The following is a 17336-nucleotide window of genomic DNA, read 5'->3' on the forward strand; positions in this document are numbered from 1 at the left end:
GTTTCTCAAGAACCATTTGAGCCACAGAATTCGTTTTGGCATCGTTGAATAGAGAATTGAAAACTCGATTCAGTCGTAACAACGTGAGTGAGGAAATTCTAGTAGTTTTGACCCAGAAAGCGAAATTTGAATATCAGACACTTAGGTTCAAGATTATGCCAAAATTTCATGTTTTCCGTCCTGTTTTTGCTCATTTCTCGGAGGCAAAATTAGCAAGAACGCTCATTTGTACATCATTCTAGAGAGAAATAAATGGCCTTTTTAGAAAGTGAACCATCGACAAGGAAATGTTGGCAGTTCTTTCAAAAAATGCTTGAATTCAAGAAGTTTTAGATTTGCGTGGTTTTTTTTTTGAGTTGCAAAATCCACTGGAACATGACGCTGCTCTTTCGAAGTTCCTCAAGAACCATTCGAGCCAGAGAATTCGTTTTGGCATTGTTGGATAGAGAATTGAATGGGGAGGGGGGGTCATGACCCTCCCCTTGGATCCGCACCCTTTAATTATCTAGGGTTTTTAAAAATTTTCGATTATCTGCAAAAACAAAAAATGTTGAGAAGAAAATGTTAATGTATTGGTCTACAGAAGGTTAACAAGTACAGAGGAACCACAATTTGTTTTAAGAAATCTCAATTAATTAAGAATCTCCTTTAAGGTATTTTTGATTTCCTGCAAATTATCTTTACTGGGACGCAAAAATCAATACAACTGCAGTGAGAGTGATTTGCAACTGTCCGATCTACATACAAACTTTGTCTAATACCTATTTAAATTAAATCCTGAATTTACAAGAATAAAAAATAACATTACAAATTGAAGCAAAAATATGAGTTCCATTTTTCTACATTTTTTAAATGTCTAGGGAAAACTAGGGATTTTTTAAGTGGCCATATGAGGATTTCTTCAACAATCAAAATCTATTGAGCTTAACATTTTATGCATTTCAGGTCTGATTTGTACATACGCTGTACTACCATTAATTGATATTTTTTTAAATTTGTTAATCAGCTTTCGCACTTCTCGACAATTCTAAATTAAATATTTATCAACTGAGTTTGTAGTTAGAGACCATGTGACGGATCATGGCTTGGCTTTAATGGCGTCAACTTTATGAGACAAGATTGGTTATCAGCAATTCGCAATTGTTCAAGGCTTATTCATTCGTTTTCGTTTGTGTAGTGCACATCACATTCCGTATTCTACTGTTATCCATTTAAGTATACTCCAATTTGGGTTACAAATTTAAATTCGTATTGGCGTATGACTAAAAATAACCTGCAGATTCTTATTCGTTAAATCTATATTGTTGGTAATTGCATAGTAAAAATAAAGTGTTATGTATGTAAAAAAACTATTGTTTGAGAAAAAAAGAGCAAAAAAAGTTTTGCCCAACATCCCTGGTGGGGATCGAACCCACGACCTTTGGATTAGAAGTCCAACGCGCTATCCACTGCGCTACAGGGACTCGTAAATAAGCGCGTCGTCTAGAGTAACACTTTGCAACGTAGCATTCGCAAACTGCTCGCAGTTTGAACAGCTTTTTACATCAGTTACTTATTTTTATAGTTTAATGTGGGACTGTAATTAATTTAAATATTAATATTTGTGTCACAATGTGTATATTGAAGCGATCATTCAGTGCGTGGAAATATTTTTTTATCCAGATGAGAGGATGATGTATCGCGACTCATAGTTTAGTAAAAAATAATAGTACAAGTAACTTTGTAGATACATAGGTATTTTCTTAATACGCCATACCTCAAAAGCGTAAATAGAATTCAATGGACACCACGTGGAATATTTTAGTGGCAGTTTACAGGCTTTGAGCCCGAATATCAATACATAATATATGAGAAACATTTTCTATTATATTTTAGCAGTGGCGTAGACAGAGGGACGTTTCTCGACAGTGTAAAAATTAAACACTAACATTTTTTAAATTTGTATAAAAAATAGTTTTTTATTCATATACTTAAATGAATGATTATTTAAAAATTATCTCACTATTCGAATTTATTTATATTTAATTATAAGGTAGATTATTTCGTCTGTAAAGGAAAATCAGGTTAATTATTCGATGGACACACTTTTTTATTTTTATCACTGTGTAATAGATGGAAAATTACACGTTTTCGATCTGTAAACTTATCTCATCTGCCGAGTTTTTAGCCTGAAAACTATATGTATACACGCCTTGTATAACCAGAAGAGTACTAATTTTGTTGTTACATCTATTGTGGGCCACACTGTATATAACGGTGTAAACCAGATATATGAGGGCGAAAGTAAGTACAGATTTTGTGTGTGTTATTTTCAGGCTAAACTCGGCTGATGGGGCCTGATACTCTCAAAACCGGTCCTCCGGGTGCCTAAGATTGGCAACATTTAATACATGAAGAATTAGAAACCAATAACAAAAACTAAACGCAAAAGAAGCACCGATTAAAATACGAAATTAAAATTTCCTCAAAAAACTGTTCTGGGAGACTTCTTATATATTTTAATGTGGTTTTTATATGGCTACATGATTTCCATTTTGATGAAAAAATTTAATTTCAAACGTGGAAAATCTGTTTTTTTGCCTACAGCATGCCTATAGCGGAAATTTTCAAGATTCTTCAAAATCAATCAAAGTTGTGCACTTCTAGCAGTGTAGTTTCAAATAGCGACTAAGATGTTTTGGACGTGAAGCCCGTACAATCATGAACGTAGTTAAATTTGAACTATTTTACTTCCACTACTTTCCAATCTCATTGGACTAGTTTCAACTACTCACAATAGTGTCTATTTAAGCCGCAATCAATCAAAAAAGTGCCCATCACCGTTAACGAGTATCTCGCTATTGTTACCCAGGACAATCACCTATAATTGAAGAAATTCATACTTCTGGCAACCTGAGGTAATTTAAATGTATGACGCAAATTGGTGAGGCACATTTAATTTCCCGTTACATGCACGAAGAATGACCTGGACTATTAAATAGGAGTTACTGCGACAATTGCACGCACAACAATTTGTCTTTCCGGTGACAAGATCGAATCGAATGCGTCTAAATAAGACTTACTTTTTCATTACTCCACTAGATACTTCATATATGGTCTTTTGGATATTAATCCAGGGATTGAAGGGAGCAAACATCCGATGTTTAACATTAAATGTGTAGTTTTGCTTCTGGTTAGATTGATATTTTTAATTTTCCATTTTACATCCAAAGCGAGAATTCTTGCTGTATTAAATGTTCGTGGAATGGGAAGCATTTAATAAAAACATTCTCTAAAGCCAGCATTTCAAGTAAATTCAATTTTGTTCTCCGAGTATTTCCATTTTATCTCTAACAGTTTCAGATTTTTAGAAGTTGCTTTTAATCACTTTATAAAGTAGGTTATTTTTCAATGCAATTAGTCCTTTCTGTTTTCAACCAACTGTTTTATACGTAGACTTATTCCTCAGCTCGAGCGATAATTTATAGACACTCTTGCAGGTAAATCCAAGATTTCCGTTTCTGTTCGTCTGTTTTATATAGGTATATTCGATGAAGCATGTGTCTTCATTTATCACGCAACTTTCAACTTGGCAGTTTCTGCTCCATATTCCCGTTGATTGGCTACAATAACAGGCCGGGAAGACATCGATCTTGAGCAAGTGCCCAAAACTGGGATGTACGCATAAATATAATCGCCATCATCCATTTATCTTCATTATTCCACCATTTATGCCGTATTTGCCCGATTTAAATTCCTGGGACGTTGGTGACACATCGCATAATTGAGGATGCAATGTTTTAATACCTTTGATATGCTGTAGAATCACATTTATTGCTTCGAGACCCATATTTCTCCAGAGCAAAAGTTTCACTTAAAAAAAACAACAGCAATATCTAAATAGCGCTTTTTAACAAATTTTTTATTTTTCCTAACGTTTTATTTAGATTTTGTTATGAAGAAACGAATCCAACTTTGAAGAATGCAAGCGAAAATTAATATCAATCTTGTTATGTCCATCCTGATTACACATAGAGGGTAAAAATTATTTTTAATTTATTTTCTATTCATTTTTTAATTTTTTAAACAGTTTGATTTGACGGGTAAACATCACTGCATGTTGCTTCTTTCAAGCTTTTTTCCTCAAAAGAACCAATTAAGGCAGCTGTTTAAAATGTGCAATTGTGCCCTTTGATCGGTCTCTCTTTAGAAATGGGAAATTCATTATTCATGCAGCTGTTCCCAGCCTTTAAGGGAGTTTGCATAAATCCATTGCCCGTTACGTGAAGGGAAAACGAGTTGCTTCTCTGAACTGAATGTCGAAGGTAATTAATAAACTTTCAGCAAACGATTTTTCCGATTTAAACGAAAAAAACCTGCTTAAGTAGGATGATTTTTCAATTTATGCGTAAGTGTATTTTCTACCGCTGGTGATAAATACGTGGGGTGCTTGAGGTGGAAAGTGGCTTTATGGAAATATACTTGTCAAATTTGCATTTGCCGTAAAAAATATGTTTAAAACATCTAATATATTGTCACTTTTTTTCAAAAAAGACACTTACAATTTGGAAATCATTTTTGACTTTTAACAATCCATGGTTGGCTGTTATTCATTCAGTTTCATATTAAATTTTTTATCCACGAGTTTCCAAAAGAACCCAACTACAAGAAATGTGTTTTTTCCTAAGGCGTCGGAAAGTCGAGGCAAAACTGGGCCAACAAGGAAGACATGGGGAAGGTTTTGAAGTGAGTGGCATTTTCCACCTAAATTGTCTCTATATGTTTTGGGGTAAAAATGGTCTATTGAGACCGTTTTAACGATGTGTTCGCATTCAGTAGAACCGAAAGTCTATGTAGTTAATTCCTAATTTTAATTGAAGGATTGCTTATAGTTTCAATGTAATGGTCCCAATTAACTCTAGTTATTTGTTTATTAATATACATAGATGCAAATTCCCACACTTTCGTCCAAGCAAGTAGTTTTAATTTTTTTAGTTTATTCAAACTATGTTAATAAGTGATTTTGCAGCTAATATACGCAGTACACAGACATTTCTATTGTGCTCGAAAACAGCGTAAATTTTCACTTTTAGAAGTATGTTTCTTAGTTTCATTCTTGTTTTGAAGTCTTTGTTTTCACCTTTTTTGTGTTGTTGTTTTTAAAACTTTCAGTACACATAAAAATTGTTCAATATTTGCAAATTTGTGGGTACATTTAGAAACAAAACATTGAACTGATTTTAATTTGCATTAATTTTACAAAAATGGAAAATGCATGAAATGTTGCTGATAGAAATTAGATATAAATGAGGCAACATGACCGGCTGAATAATGGGCTGCGTGAGCTTTTTCACACGTGAAAAGTAATTAAATTTGTCTGGAGCTGAAGCAAAATTACACAAAAGTGTTGAGCAATTTATTTAAAAAAGTACATTATTTACTGTGTAAATTAATTGATAATTAGACAATTTAACATACCGTTTTGTGCAATTTTTGATTTTTCTGTACTCTTCAGAAACCTCTCTTCAATGATCATGTATCACAATACGCAAATTGTGTCAATAAAGCCCCTAAATAAATGATAATCAATTCATTTGAACAGAAATAGCAATTACTTACATTGCTGAACTTTATTCGACTTTCAATCCCGACCCTCACATGTAAGGGCCGTTTGCTCTAAATTGGAGGGCCCGATTGATTTTGAGGCCTCTAAAATCCTGACCTTTCGGCACATATTACGCAGGTGTACGCAATTCACCGAATTTCCCATTGTGATTATTTGCCATCTTGACGATATGGAAGTTCCAGTTATTTGATTGTAACTGTTAAATTGAAAGTATCGGATATTTTCAGGAAATGTTTCTTTTGTCACCGCGCCGTCCTCAAAGTGCACTTTACCATGACACCGATGCATTTGAATGGGCTCGTAAATGGATAAAAAATAAGACAGTGAAATGTGAAACTTGAGCACCCAAATGGAAGGGTTTGAACAAGAGCTCTGAGCACCAATTTAATTTATGTGACTGATTGAAATTAGAATGATTAATTTTCCGTGTTGAAAGCGCGATTTCCTCTCGCCAGTTATGGAATCCGGTGAATTATTTAAATTTTTCGATGCGATCCTGCTGCCGACACAAAACGCATCAAGGCCAGGCCAGAATAAACTTTACTGCTGGCCGATTACGTCATTTCATGTTTTGTCCACTACTAAAGTCCAGTTTTATCATATTATTTGGGTACTTTTTACATCAGAGTACTTCACTTCCCTGACCTCCTTTGACTGAACAGTTTGTCAAAACATTTTTAATGCAAAACTGTTACGTTAAAATGGTTCAGGGTTTTTTTTGAATTAAATGGTATTAAACGGTGCTAAATATGGTATTTAGTTTAATTAAGTCGAGAATTTAGCGACAAAATTAATACTTGTTGCAGTGGCCTCGACCCAAAGAGGAGAATCAAACGGATTCAAGTCAGGGAATCGCGCTGGACGAATTAAATGATTTAAAAAACAATTAGTGTAACCCACCAAATCTAGCTGAGAAACATTCAAACATGCGAATCATCTAATTTTAGGCCTAATCCACCTAACAATTTTTTAGATTTAAACGCCACTTTTTCAACTGAGTCTTCCTCTTTTTCCGGAATTAAAGGTCGCACTGCAGAGGAGTTTCAGCATAAAACATCAATTAATTTTGCATAATTTCCACAACATCTCTATTGCCCTCATTGGCTTCACCTTTATGCTACTAATCCAATTACTGCTGGACTATTTAATTTCTCAATAACCTACATAGAGTTTAAAATTCACCTCGTTCAGAGCCGCGTCAACCGCACGATGAATAGATTTGGAAGACGAATTTGCCCGTTTGCGTTTTTCGAAAAAAATTGTCAACGGGCTGATAGCGTGGAAAAATCAATGCCTGCTGTAGTCTTAAGGTCTAGATATATTCAAGTAAGTAAGTAGAAGCTGCTGTAGATATTCAAATTCCATGTTTTATTCCTCCTTTGGCATGTTAGTTTTAAATCCTACATCGCATTACATCTCTTTAAGCACGAAAAATTGAATTTGATATTTTTCCATGATTGATGGTCGTAAATAAAATGAGCGCAATCTAATAAACATTCTAGATGCAACTTTTTCTTTCGCCTCCAATCAACTGAAAAGATCACGTAAATGCTATCAGGTCGAACTTTTGTACGTGCTTCAGTTAAGGAAAGTGAACTCTGGACATAGAATAAACTGGAATCTTCATTGATCCCATTTCGTAGATGGGCGCTTTTTACTGCTGAAAGCGCTGAATGGACTTTCTCTTAAATGCTTGAAAGAATGCGAATCTTGAAGTTAAAGAGACAACTGCTGAGATATTTATGGACAAATATTAAAGCTAACTCAAGTTGTGATTGTCGTTTCTTCATCAAAGAGAAAATTAGTTAAATTTGCCAACATTTTCTGCCAAGTTATTTACGCTTCTTATTTATTAAATCTTAAAATAGAATACTGCAGTGAACGGTTGATGCATACAAATAGCAATTAATCATGCCACTATGTAAACCTTTCAATATCAAGTGCATCAAGCTTGAGTAATTGTAATAATTGCCAAACACAAAACGGGAATCATTTTTAACTCTGTTGATCGATAGATTATTGGTGGGTTGTCAGGTTAAATTGGGCCAAAACCAGCCAAGCAAATTACCACTAAATGTTTCAGTCGTTATGGTCGTTTGCGAATGGAGAATTATAATGGTGTTGTAATGGTAAATAATGGATACTGGGTGGAAGTGAGTTGTACATACTTATAAAAGCGTTTGGTTGTAGTTGAACTTCTGTGGAAAAAAATAATTTTCAGCAATAATACATGCAGTTGCGATTTTCGTAAAATTATTTACAGTTGTAGTTTAAAATCATTGCTATGGGCTATGGAAATATCAAACTTCTATAAATACTTGCTGTGGGTCAGAAGTTACAAATTTTTACATGAGAGGTTGCAGTTGTTTGATGACATTCTGCGACTTTCTATGCCAATTTTGCAATTTTAGTTTAATTTTCGGGTGTTTTTGATGCGAAAGTCTATAATAAACTGTAACAATTTCAAGTTGGTACCTGCTCTGGATTAGCAGTTCTGAATATTTAAAGAAGCGCTTGCAATTGTTTGCATACAATCATTTCTAGACTCGGTTTTATAAAGCTCTCAAATATTATAAATCGTTGCGATTTGGAGTATTTGAAGAATTTGAATTAACTCTTAAGCTACTTTTGGTACTTGCTCTATGAGAAGACGAATTAGAAGATTTAGTTAAATTTAATAGAATCTCCTCAAAATCAAATTTTGCTCTTTTAATTCGTCTTCTTATAATCCAGAGCAAGCACCAAAAGTACCTTAAAAATTTAATTCAAATTCACCCATCAAAATTTGATTTTGATGCGATTTGAACAAATTACAAAATTGGAAGTTTCAGATTTCAAATACTACCTGCTTGCTCAGGACCAAAGATGACAAAGTTTCAAGCAAGAACGTGCAAATGTGTGATATTTTGTAGATGAATTTGTACACAGTTGCTTAGCTCAGAAACTAGTGGGATTTCAATGAAAATTTTAAGCGTTTTATCCTCTATGGACTGTAAAAATTGCAAGTAGCTGCTTGCCCAATAGCAAAAGATCCCAACTTTCAAAGCAGAGCGTGCAATTGTGTGACAATTTTTTTTTCGACCAGCATCTACAAAGTGGAAAATTTTGGATCGACTGTGATTCTATTGAAATTTTCAGGGGTTTCAGATGCAAACGCTTTTTATAAACTGTGACAGTGATGAATGAACTTTTATAAATTGTGTGTTTGAGAGTTTCAAGTTAGTACTTGCTCTGCATTTTTTAAGTAGCGCTTACAATTGTTCGCAATCATTTCTAGGCCATTTTTTACAAAGCGCGCGAAATATGAAGACGCGAAATTATCAGTTTTTTAGATTCTCGTATCCTCTATGGACTGTAAAAATTTCAGGTAGCTGCTTGCTCAACAGCAAAAGATCCCAACTTTCAAAGCAGAGCGTGCAATTATGTGACAATTTTTTTTCGACCAGCATCTACAAAGTGGAAAATTTAGGATCGACTGTGATTCTATTGAAATTTTCAGGGGTTTCAGATGCAAACACTTTTTATAAACTGTGATAGTGATTTTTATAAATTGTGTGTGTGAGAGTTTCAAGTTAGTACTTGCTCTGAATTTTTTAAGTAGTGTTTACAATTGTTCGCAATCATTTCTAGGCCATTTTTTTACAAATCTTGCGAAATATAAAGACGCGATTTGAGGGAAATTATCAGTTTTTTAGATTCGCGTATCCTCTATAGACTTAGACATTTCAAGTAGCTGCTTGCTCAATAGCAAAAGATCCCAACTTTCAAAGCAGAGCGGGCAATTGTGTGACAATTTCTTTTCGATCAGCATCTATAAAGTGAAAAATTTAGGATCGACTGTGATTTTATTGAAGTTTTCAGGGGTTTCAGATACAAGCGCCTTTCATAAACTGTGAGAGTGATGAATGAACTTTTAAGAAATTGTGCGTCTCAGAGTTTCAAGTTAGTACTTGCTCTGCTTTTTTTAAGTAGCTCTTACAATTGTTCGCAATCATTTCCAGACTAGGTTTTACAAAGCTTGCGAAACGTAAAGACGCGATTTGAGGGAAATTATCAGTTTTTTTCGATTCAAGTGTTTGTTCTATATGGATTGTAAAAATTTCAAGTAGCTACTTGATCCAAGTTCAAATGAGACGAATTGTCAATTAAAAGCGTGCAACAGACCGGATTCGAATTAAATTTTCAGGAGTTTTCCATCTAAAACGTCTTTTATAAATTGTGAAAACTTCAAGTTAGAACTGCTGATTTTTTAAATGATCGCTTGCTGTTTGAGTAAATTAATTCATTCATTTCCATATTCAGTTTTTATAAATCTCACAAAAATTTAAATTCATTGCGATTTGAAGCAAATTATCAGGTTTTTCGGAATCAAGTGTTTTCTATGGACTCAAGTCCATATTCAAGTAGCTACTTGCTCAATAACAACAGATACGATTGTTCAAACACGAGCGGGTAATTATGTGACCATTTCTTTATAGGCTAGCAGCTAAAAACTTATAATCTCCGGATCGACCGGGATTTGAATGATTTTTTACGAATTTTTCGAAATTAGATGCAAATGTCTGTTATAAACTGAGTTTCAAGGTGCTACTTGCTCTAGATTCGCAGTTCCGATTCTTTAAACTAGCCCTTGACTTCAGCAAATATTTATTTCTTGACTATTTTTTACCAAGCTCGGAAAAAATTATAATTTGGCGTGATTTAAAGGAAATGATCAGATTGATCAGATTCAATATATTCTATGCTCAATAGAAATTTCAAAAAGTTACTTGCTCAATACTAAATGATACGAATTTTTAAGCAAGAGCGTACACTTTCAGGATTGAGATTTTAGATGCAAATGTCTGTTATAAACTGTGAGAGCTTTAAGTTGCTACTTGGTTTCAAAATTATAGTGTTTTTAAGGATAATTTGTAGTGTCTGAAAACACCCATATGCAAGACCAGGGTTTGGTTGCAGTTTTAATGTCATTCCTAGGAATTTTCTCAAGTACAAACTGCCGGTTTGTTAAAACATTTATTCTGCAGTAGCTTTACTGGCGCACCACTGACAGACAGATATTTTAACTACAATCAACTTAATTAAAGTCGTTTAACAGCCAGGATGATGTAAAGAGGTAAATACCGCAACAAGTAGAGTTTTAACGATTTTTTCGCTGCAAATTGAAATTTAGCGTTAATCGCCGATGTTTTGCCACCCAAGCTGAAAACTCAAACAGTCGCCATCAAAACGTAGCCAAGTTGAAAGCATGTAAATTGCAGAAAATATCTTAACTGTTAATTTAATGTCGACGAAACATGGTATCAAATTGCAGATTGCAATGTGATCTCGGCCCGTCCAGTAGCATGTAATGTTTGTTTATAAATGCATAAACTGGATGGTTTTCAGTTAGTTTTGTGGTGTGACAATGCGTTTTTGGTTTCAGACTGATCCGAATACGGCATTCCTACGGGCAGCCAGGGCAGGACAACTGGATAAAATCCAAGAATATTTGGACTCAGGAACAGTACGCGATATTAACACATCTAATGCAGTAAGTCGCAGCTTCGTTGATAAGGACACTAGTGTTAATTTAAATATCCCTTCTTGTAGAATGGCTTAAATGCACTTCACTTAGCAGCTAAGGATGGGCATGTAGACATTGCGAAAGAACTTTTAAAAAGGGGAGCAGTGGTGGATGCAGCCACTAAGAAGGGCAACACAGCGTTACATATCGCTTCACTTGGTAAGTGTAAAATAATAATTTATACATTCATGCAAAGCCGTCAGTAAATAATTATCAACAAAATAAATTCTAATCGAGATCGATGTTCAGATCTACAATTTTTTGCTAAAATATTAAACTGTACGGTAATTGTAATTGAAAATCATTTAAACTGGAAAAAGCGTGTACTTTATAACGTTTTTACGCAATTACCAACTGCAAGTCCATTTGAGCAGCAATTGCAATTTCATCCGATTTGCCAAGGAAAAGTGCAATCAAATTAGGGGTTTAAATGCGGCTTAAAGAAAAATCTCCATTCTCTTAAACTATTTTCGCAATGTTTAACAATATGCGACTATTTGTATTGGTAGATGAGGAAGAACAGGAGCAACGGCGACCTGTTTGCAAACTTTTTGAGTCAATTTTTTGCCATACCATTTTCCATCACATCAATGTAAATGTTTTGCGAAAAACCTCTAATATTGGCAAAGTTTTTGCCATTTTTCAATCCTAAATGCTGTTGGCAGTATTTTTCGAAAAATGTCAAACATTGGCCCGTGCTTACGTTTGCTACTGTTCAAAATTGGATGATGAACAAGAGCAGAAGCAGCAGCGACCTGTTTGCAAACTTTAGCAGTCAAATACATTTTCAGTCAATTTTTTTAAGAAATTGATAACATTTCACAAGAATCAGTGCAAATGATTGAAGAAAGTCCTGTAATATTTACCAAGTTTTTGGCAATTTTCAATCATAATTACTTTTTGACACCTTATCTTACAAAAAATGTCAAAAATTGGCACGTGTCAGTCGGTTTTTGGAAGAAAATTAAACCGTTTCCCATCACACCAGTGCAAATGTTTTACGAAAAGCCTCTAATATCGACAAAGTTTTGCTCATTTTTCAATCTTAAGCCCGTTTTTGACACGCTGTTTTTTGAAAAATGTGAACAATTGGTACATCTTTAGTCTAATACTGTTCAAAATTGGCAGATGAACACGAAGGACAGAAGCAACAGCCAGTTGATTTCCTACTTTCGACAGTACAGTAGCAGGAAAAAACGAATTTTGACAATTCGTTCTTTTCTGTCGCTTTTATGAAGCAAAAGATTAACTTTTGCCAGGTTCAATGCAAATGTTTCACGCAAAAAACGCTTTAATCTTCATAAAGTTTTGGGCAATTTCAATCATAAGCTACGTCTAATACTGTTGAAAAATTGGGAGACGAACAAGGAGAAAAGCAATAGCCACTTGTTTTGAGACGTTTGGCAGTTAATCTTTTTTCTGTCGGTTTTATGAAGAAAAGTATTAAATTTTGTAAATGCAAATGTTTGATGAAAAAAGACAGAATGACAGATAATCTTCAGAAAATTTGTTAATTTTTCAATCATAAGCTATTTTTGGATACTCAAAAAATTTCAACATTTGGTATGTAGGTGTCCATGTATGTCTAATACTGTTAAAATTAATACATGAACAGAAATAATAGGGACTTGTTTTCATAGTCATAGACAATTAGTCAATTTTTTCTGCTGATTTTTTGAAGAAAACTATACAACTTTGCAAAAAACAATGCAATTGTTTTAAGAAAAAAAAATTAATATCTACAAAGGTTTGCGCAATATTTAATCATAAGCTACGTTTTGACACTATTTTTCGAAAAATGTAAATTTTTGGCGCATGTCAAGATCTCACATTGTTTAAATTTTGTGGATGGAAAATTAAATTTAATGGATACATTAGAAATAATAGCGACGGTTTTTGACCCTTTTGTTATTTCAACAATTAAATAGGAATGTTTTCAGCAGATTTTATGAAAGAAAAAATTTAATCTTGCAGATTAGTATAGAAAAGTAATTCCAACTTGAATCGTGAAATCATGTGTTGGAATACACAATTTCAAGAAAGGCGTTATTCAATTATAATATTTTTCGAAATTTTTTTAATAAAATGTAAAATTTTTCGAATTTACAGTTCAAAAAGAATTCACATACAACGGTAAAACTAGGTAAAAGTATTTGCTTGAAAGTGTCCAAATTTTACACGTGCCTTGATGTTTTTGACAATTTTGTGCTAGAAATGGCAAGTTTTGACATATTTTGAACTTAATACTGTTTAAATTTGACAGTTGAATAAAGAAAACATCGGAAATAACAATTTTATATATTTTTTTTACCATTTTGGAAATAAAGCCTCTTTGACAACGTTTTATAAAGAAAGTTAGAGAGTTAAAGAAGTGTTAAATTTTGCAGATGTCATTAGGAAAAAGGGTTTTCTTAAGTGTAAAAATTTTCAAGAGGTTTGAGCTTTTTGACATTTGTTCGTTTAAATCGGCATATTTTAATTCTACCATCGCCTAATCAAAAGAATTGATGTAATGAAAAACGATATCCTTTTACTAAGCACAATGCTCTTAGAAATACTTGATATACTTTAGTTTCATAGAAAGTTTGCAAATCACTTTCTATATTATTTTCTCTACTAATAATTGCTAATTCTGCCTTTCCTAAAAAGTCGTTTCAAGCGCTAATGTATAAAAAATGCAAATGCCCATATATCTCTACTGATAATATAATATAATATTTTAGGGCCATTAAAAGCGGAATGTTGGCAATTACTTGATTATTCTGTACAGGTACTTAAAGTATTTTCCAATTTTGAAAACGTAATGATATTGATTAGACGTTTTATTATTTTAATAAGCAAGTCATAAAAGAGCTTGAGTATTTCGAGATTTACAACTAGCAGCACTTGCACATCACATTAAACATCATTAATTAGTTTGGACTACAGGTTGCATAAACAAACCATTATCCTACAATAATTATTCTTTGTTCTCTGGTTTACGAATGGCTTTCTTGCTTTCAGCTTAATTTTCGTGCAATTTAGGTGACTGCTCGAAGAAGCAGAGCATGACTTCCCGTATTAAGATTATTTTGCCACCGGATTTTTAAATTTTATCCATAGTAATTCAACTAGGAGGGCATGAGTCACAGTTATAAATGAAAACAATATTACAATTTCAACATTGGTTGGGCCTTAATCAACTTTATAATAGACTTAAAGAGATATCGTATCTGATTAGTTACTTTTAACTAGGATTTCCGATATAAAACTGCACCTTTATGGTGGAAATTATACAGCATTAATTGATAATTGACACTACACAAGGGCGGAAAGACCGATTGGGTCGATAGCCTTTTTCTATAGGAAATAAAGATTATTTATATATATTGTATATATATGACACATAATTAATCTGTTTCAGCTGGCCAAGAAGAAGTGGTGAGACTTTTAGTGCAACAGGGTGCATCTTTGAATGTCCAATCCCAAAATGGGTTCACTCCTCTCTACATGGCAGCCCAAGAAAATCACGATGGGGTTGTTCGATATCTTCTATCCAAGGGGGCGAATCAGATTTTGGCTACAGAAGTGAGTAGTTTTCAGCAGTTCTGTTCTAACAAGAAGCAACATTTTTGTTAAAAACGCTAAGAACTATTGTGTTCTATTGTCGAGTAGTGTCTATATACGTACATGCTAACCATGCTGATTGGAATGTATTTTCAATGGAAATGTTTATTGGTGTTGGTCACGTTTCTACACCAACCTTTTAGAGCTGGTAATATAAAGCTATTTGCGACCGCCAAGTTTGTAGCCGATTAATATTAATTCCGGTAATAGATTCGCTATCAGGACTGATTGCTTAACAGCCCATTATCTTAAAGGTGTAGTAAGCAAATGAAAGAAAATTATTATTTGCATAGACTGACTAGAGAAAGAGCCATTAAGTCGATTTAAAGGTCCTCAAGGAAGTGTTGTTGAAACAAACAAGAACACATACATACTAGGCCTGGGTAACACTGTGTTGAGTTGCGCTATTGAGTTGTTGCCGCTCTCTGAGTTAACGAGTTATAGCTCATCGGTTAATGAGTTATAAGTCATTTATTAAAGCTTTACGAGACCCAAGACTGGAATTTACACATCTAAAAAAAAGGTCATCAACATTTTTTCTGAGTAACGTTTTACTACTTTGTTCAAACAATTAAAACTAAAAAAGTCATATAGATTTTTCCGGTTTTTCTGTTTAGTGACAGTGTTGTTTAGAAATATTGACCTAAAAGTGAAGAAACCCAAGTTTCCAAATAAACGATTATAAACTTGCGCTTTTTCAGTTCGGGGAAATATCCATCCATTATTCCATAATTCGAAGCTGCAGAAAGGTGTGAAAATATTTTCTAAGCGGGGGCCAGTGTTCTAACAAAATATATCTTTCCAACAAAATCAAAAAATTTTTCACAGAAAATATCTGAAGATTGTCAGTATTTTAACTAAATAATAATGCGATTTTTGCGTAGAAAGAATTGCTTAATAGAAACTTTGTTAAGACTAGAATGACCTGAAAATTTAAAGATACTTTTTATTGAATGTTTTCAGTGCGATGTGGCCAGCGAATTTTCCAAATAATTGTTTGTAAACTTTTACTCCCTGGCCGTTTTTTCAAGATAATTATAATTACTTTCGGTAAAAAACTGAATAAAATTATTTGGTTTTTGTGCCAAATTCGAAGCGAAAATGGTTTTCGAAAGTTCCCTGCAAACCGATGAATGAGGCGAATTTTCCAGCTAAATTAATTTTGTCATTTTTGGCTGAAAAGACCCGATCATTGTCAGAAAAGAATAAAATCATCAGAAAATTATGTTTTTTTTGCGTTTTCCATTAAAAACATTTAGTTTTGTGATCCGTTTTGGAGAAAACCTTAATGGTTTTCGGGGACAAACGGGAGGAGTTTATTTTCGTTTTCGTGTCGAATTCGACGCTGAAAAAAGGTTTTGTAAAATTTTTGCAAAGCTATAAATTTATCTTGTTTTAAAAGTTTTAATAGAAAATTATTTGATTTTTGTTTCAAATTCGATGCTGGAAAGGTATTTCGAAGCGACCAAGGATTCGAATTTTTTTTCATAATTTTTGAAGGAAAATACGTTAAGTTTAGCAGCATTTTTAAGTGAAACTTTAGAAAATTGAATATTTAGAAGAAAAGAAGGAAGCGGGTGTGTACGCACTGAAGAAAATCCAATCAATGGATGATCGCACACTATAATGCAAGTTTGCATACCCTTTGATTGGATTTAGAAGAAAGAGTAACTTGGTTAAAACTGGAAAATTCCGAAATCTTGAAGAAATTTCAGAATTCTAAAAACAAATCATCAACATTTTCCCAGCAAACCATTTCACTGCGCCAACTTCTAAAAATTAACTGAGTTACCCAAGCCTAAAACATACCTACATACAACAAAAACCCGATGATAAATACGTAACTTACCTACATAAAGGCAAATCGACTAAATTTTAAAGTGAATTTTTAGCAAACGTTTCAGACTTTGAAGTGAATTTGGGAGTCACGATGTTCTCTTCACTTAAAATGAATAGTCGTGATGGCAACTGCCGATAATACTGGCGAAAAGTACAAGCAAAGCATGCAAATTGAACTGCAAATGCGAGTCTTTTACCTCCAAAAATTACGATAACTGTTTTTATTTAAATATAGGAGAAACAAATTATTCTGATATTCGTACATGAAAGTGTAGACGAACGAGTTTGTCAGTTTGTTTTCGACAATCAGTTGTTTGAAATTTATAGATGTTTTTGATCAAGCAAATATTTGATAAGAAATACAATCGCATTTTTATAGTAAAATAATCACATTTTAAATAGCCATTGCAGTGTTGGACAGCGAAAAACGAATTCTTGGTATAGCAGCGCAACAGTAAGAAAGTTAAAATATTGTTATTATTTTGCAAGTCATTTGAAAAATCAATGATTAGTTCAATACTTGGGAGATATTAGTAATGGCAAATTAATGTTTCGTCTATTACTCATACGATTGCACTAATTACCGAAAAACACCAATTTTAAAATTGGACATTTACAATTAATTTGAAACGATATCGAATTTGTTTTGCTGGCAATTCAATGCAACCGGATAAAATTCCAATTATCGCCGCAATTCGCTTCTTGGCCAATAATAATTGT

At 33.4% G+C, this 17336-nt stretch overlaps 2 protein-coding genes and 1 non-coding gene across 3 annotated transcripts in view; 1 reads left to right on the top strand and 2 right to left on the bottom strand.

The window, feature by feature from the left end:
• Positions 1-16720, bottom strand: part of LOC109536177 — a 38505-nt gene extending 21785 nt beyond the window's left edge. The window contains exon 1 of the mRNA XM_048669223.1: positions 16627-16720. The gene's annotated coding sequence lies outside the window, so the exon portion shown is untranslated. The remainder of the gene's footprint in view (positions 1-16626) is intronic.
• The window catches only part of LOC109536103 (ankyrin-3), a gene marked incomplete in the record, with an annotated part of 72537 nt that overhangs the window by 15731 nt on the left and 39470 nt on the right, over positions 1-17336 (top strand). The window contains 3 exon segments of the mRNA XM_048669219.1: positions 11031-11138; positions 11198-11330; positions 14575-14738. Coding sequence (XP_048525176.1) covers positions 11031-11138; positions 11198-11330; positions 14575-14738 — 405 coding nt within the window.
• On the bottom strand, positions 1391-1463 carry Trnar-ucu. Its single transcript has one exon. It is a non-coding gene; the product is annotated as a tRNA-Arg (tRNA).

Source organism: Dendroctonus ponderosae, unplaced genomic scaffold (genome assembly GCF_020466585.1).
Source record: "Dendroctonus ponderosae isolate FM_Combo_2020 unplaced genomic scaffold, Dpon_F_20191213v2 Dpon_F_20191213_8, whole genome shotgun sequence".
Lineage (NCBI taxonomy): Eukaryota > Metazoa > Arthropoda > Insecta > Coleoptera > Curculionidae > Dendroctonus > Dendroctonus ponderosae.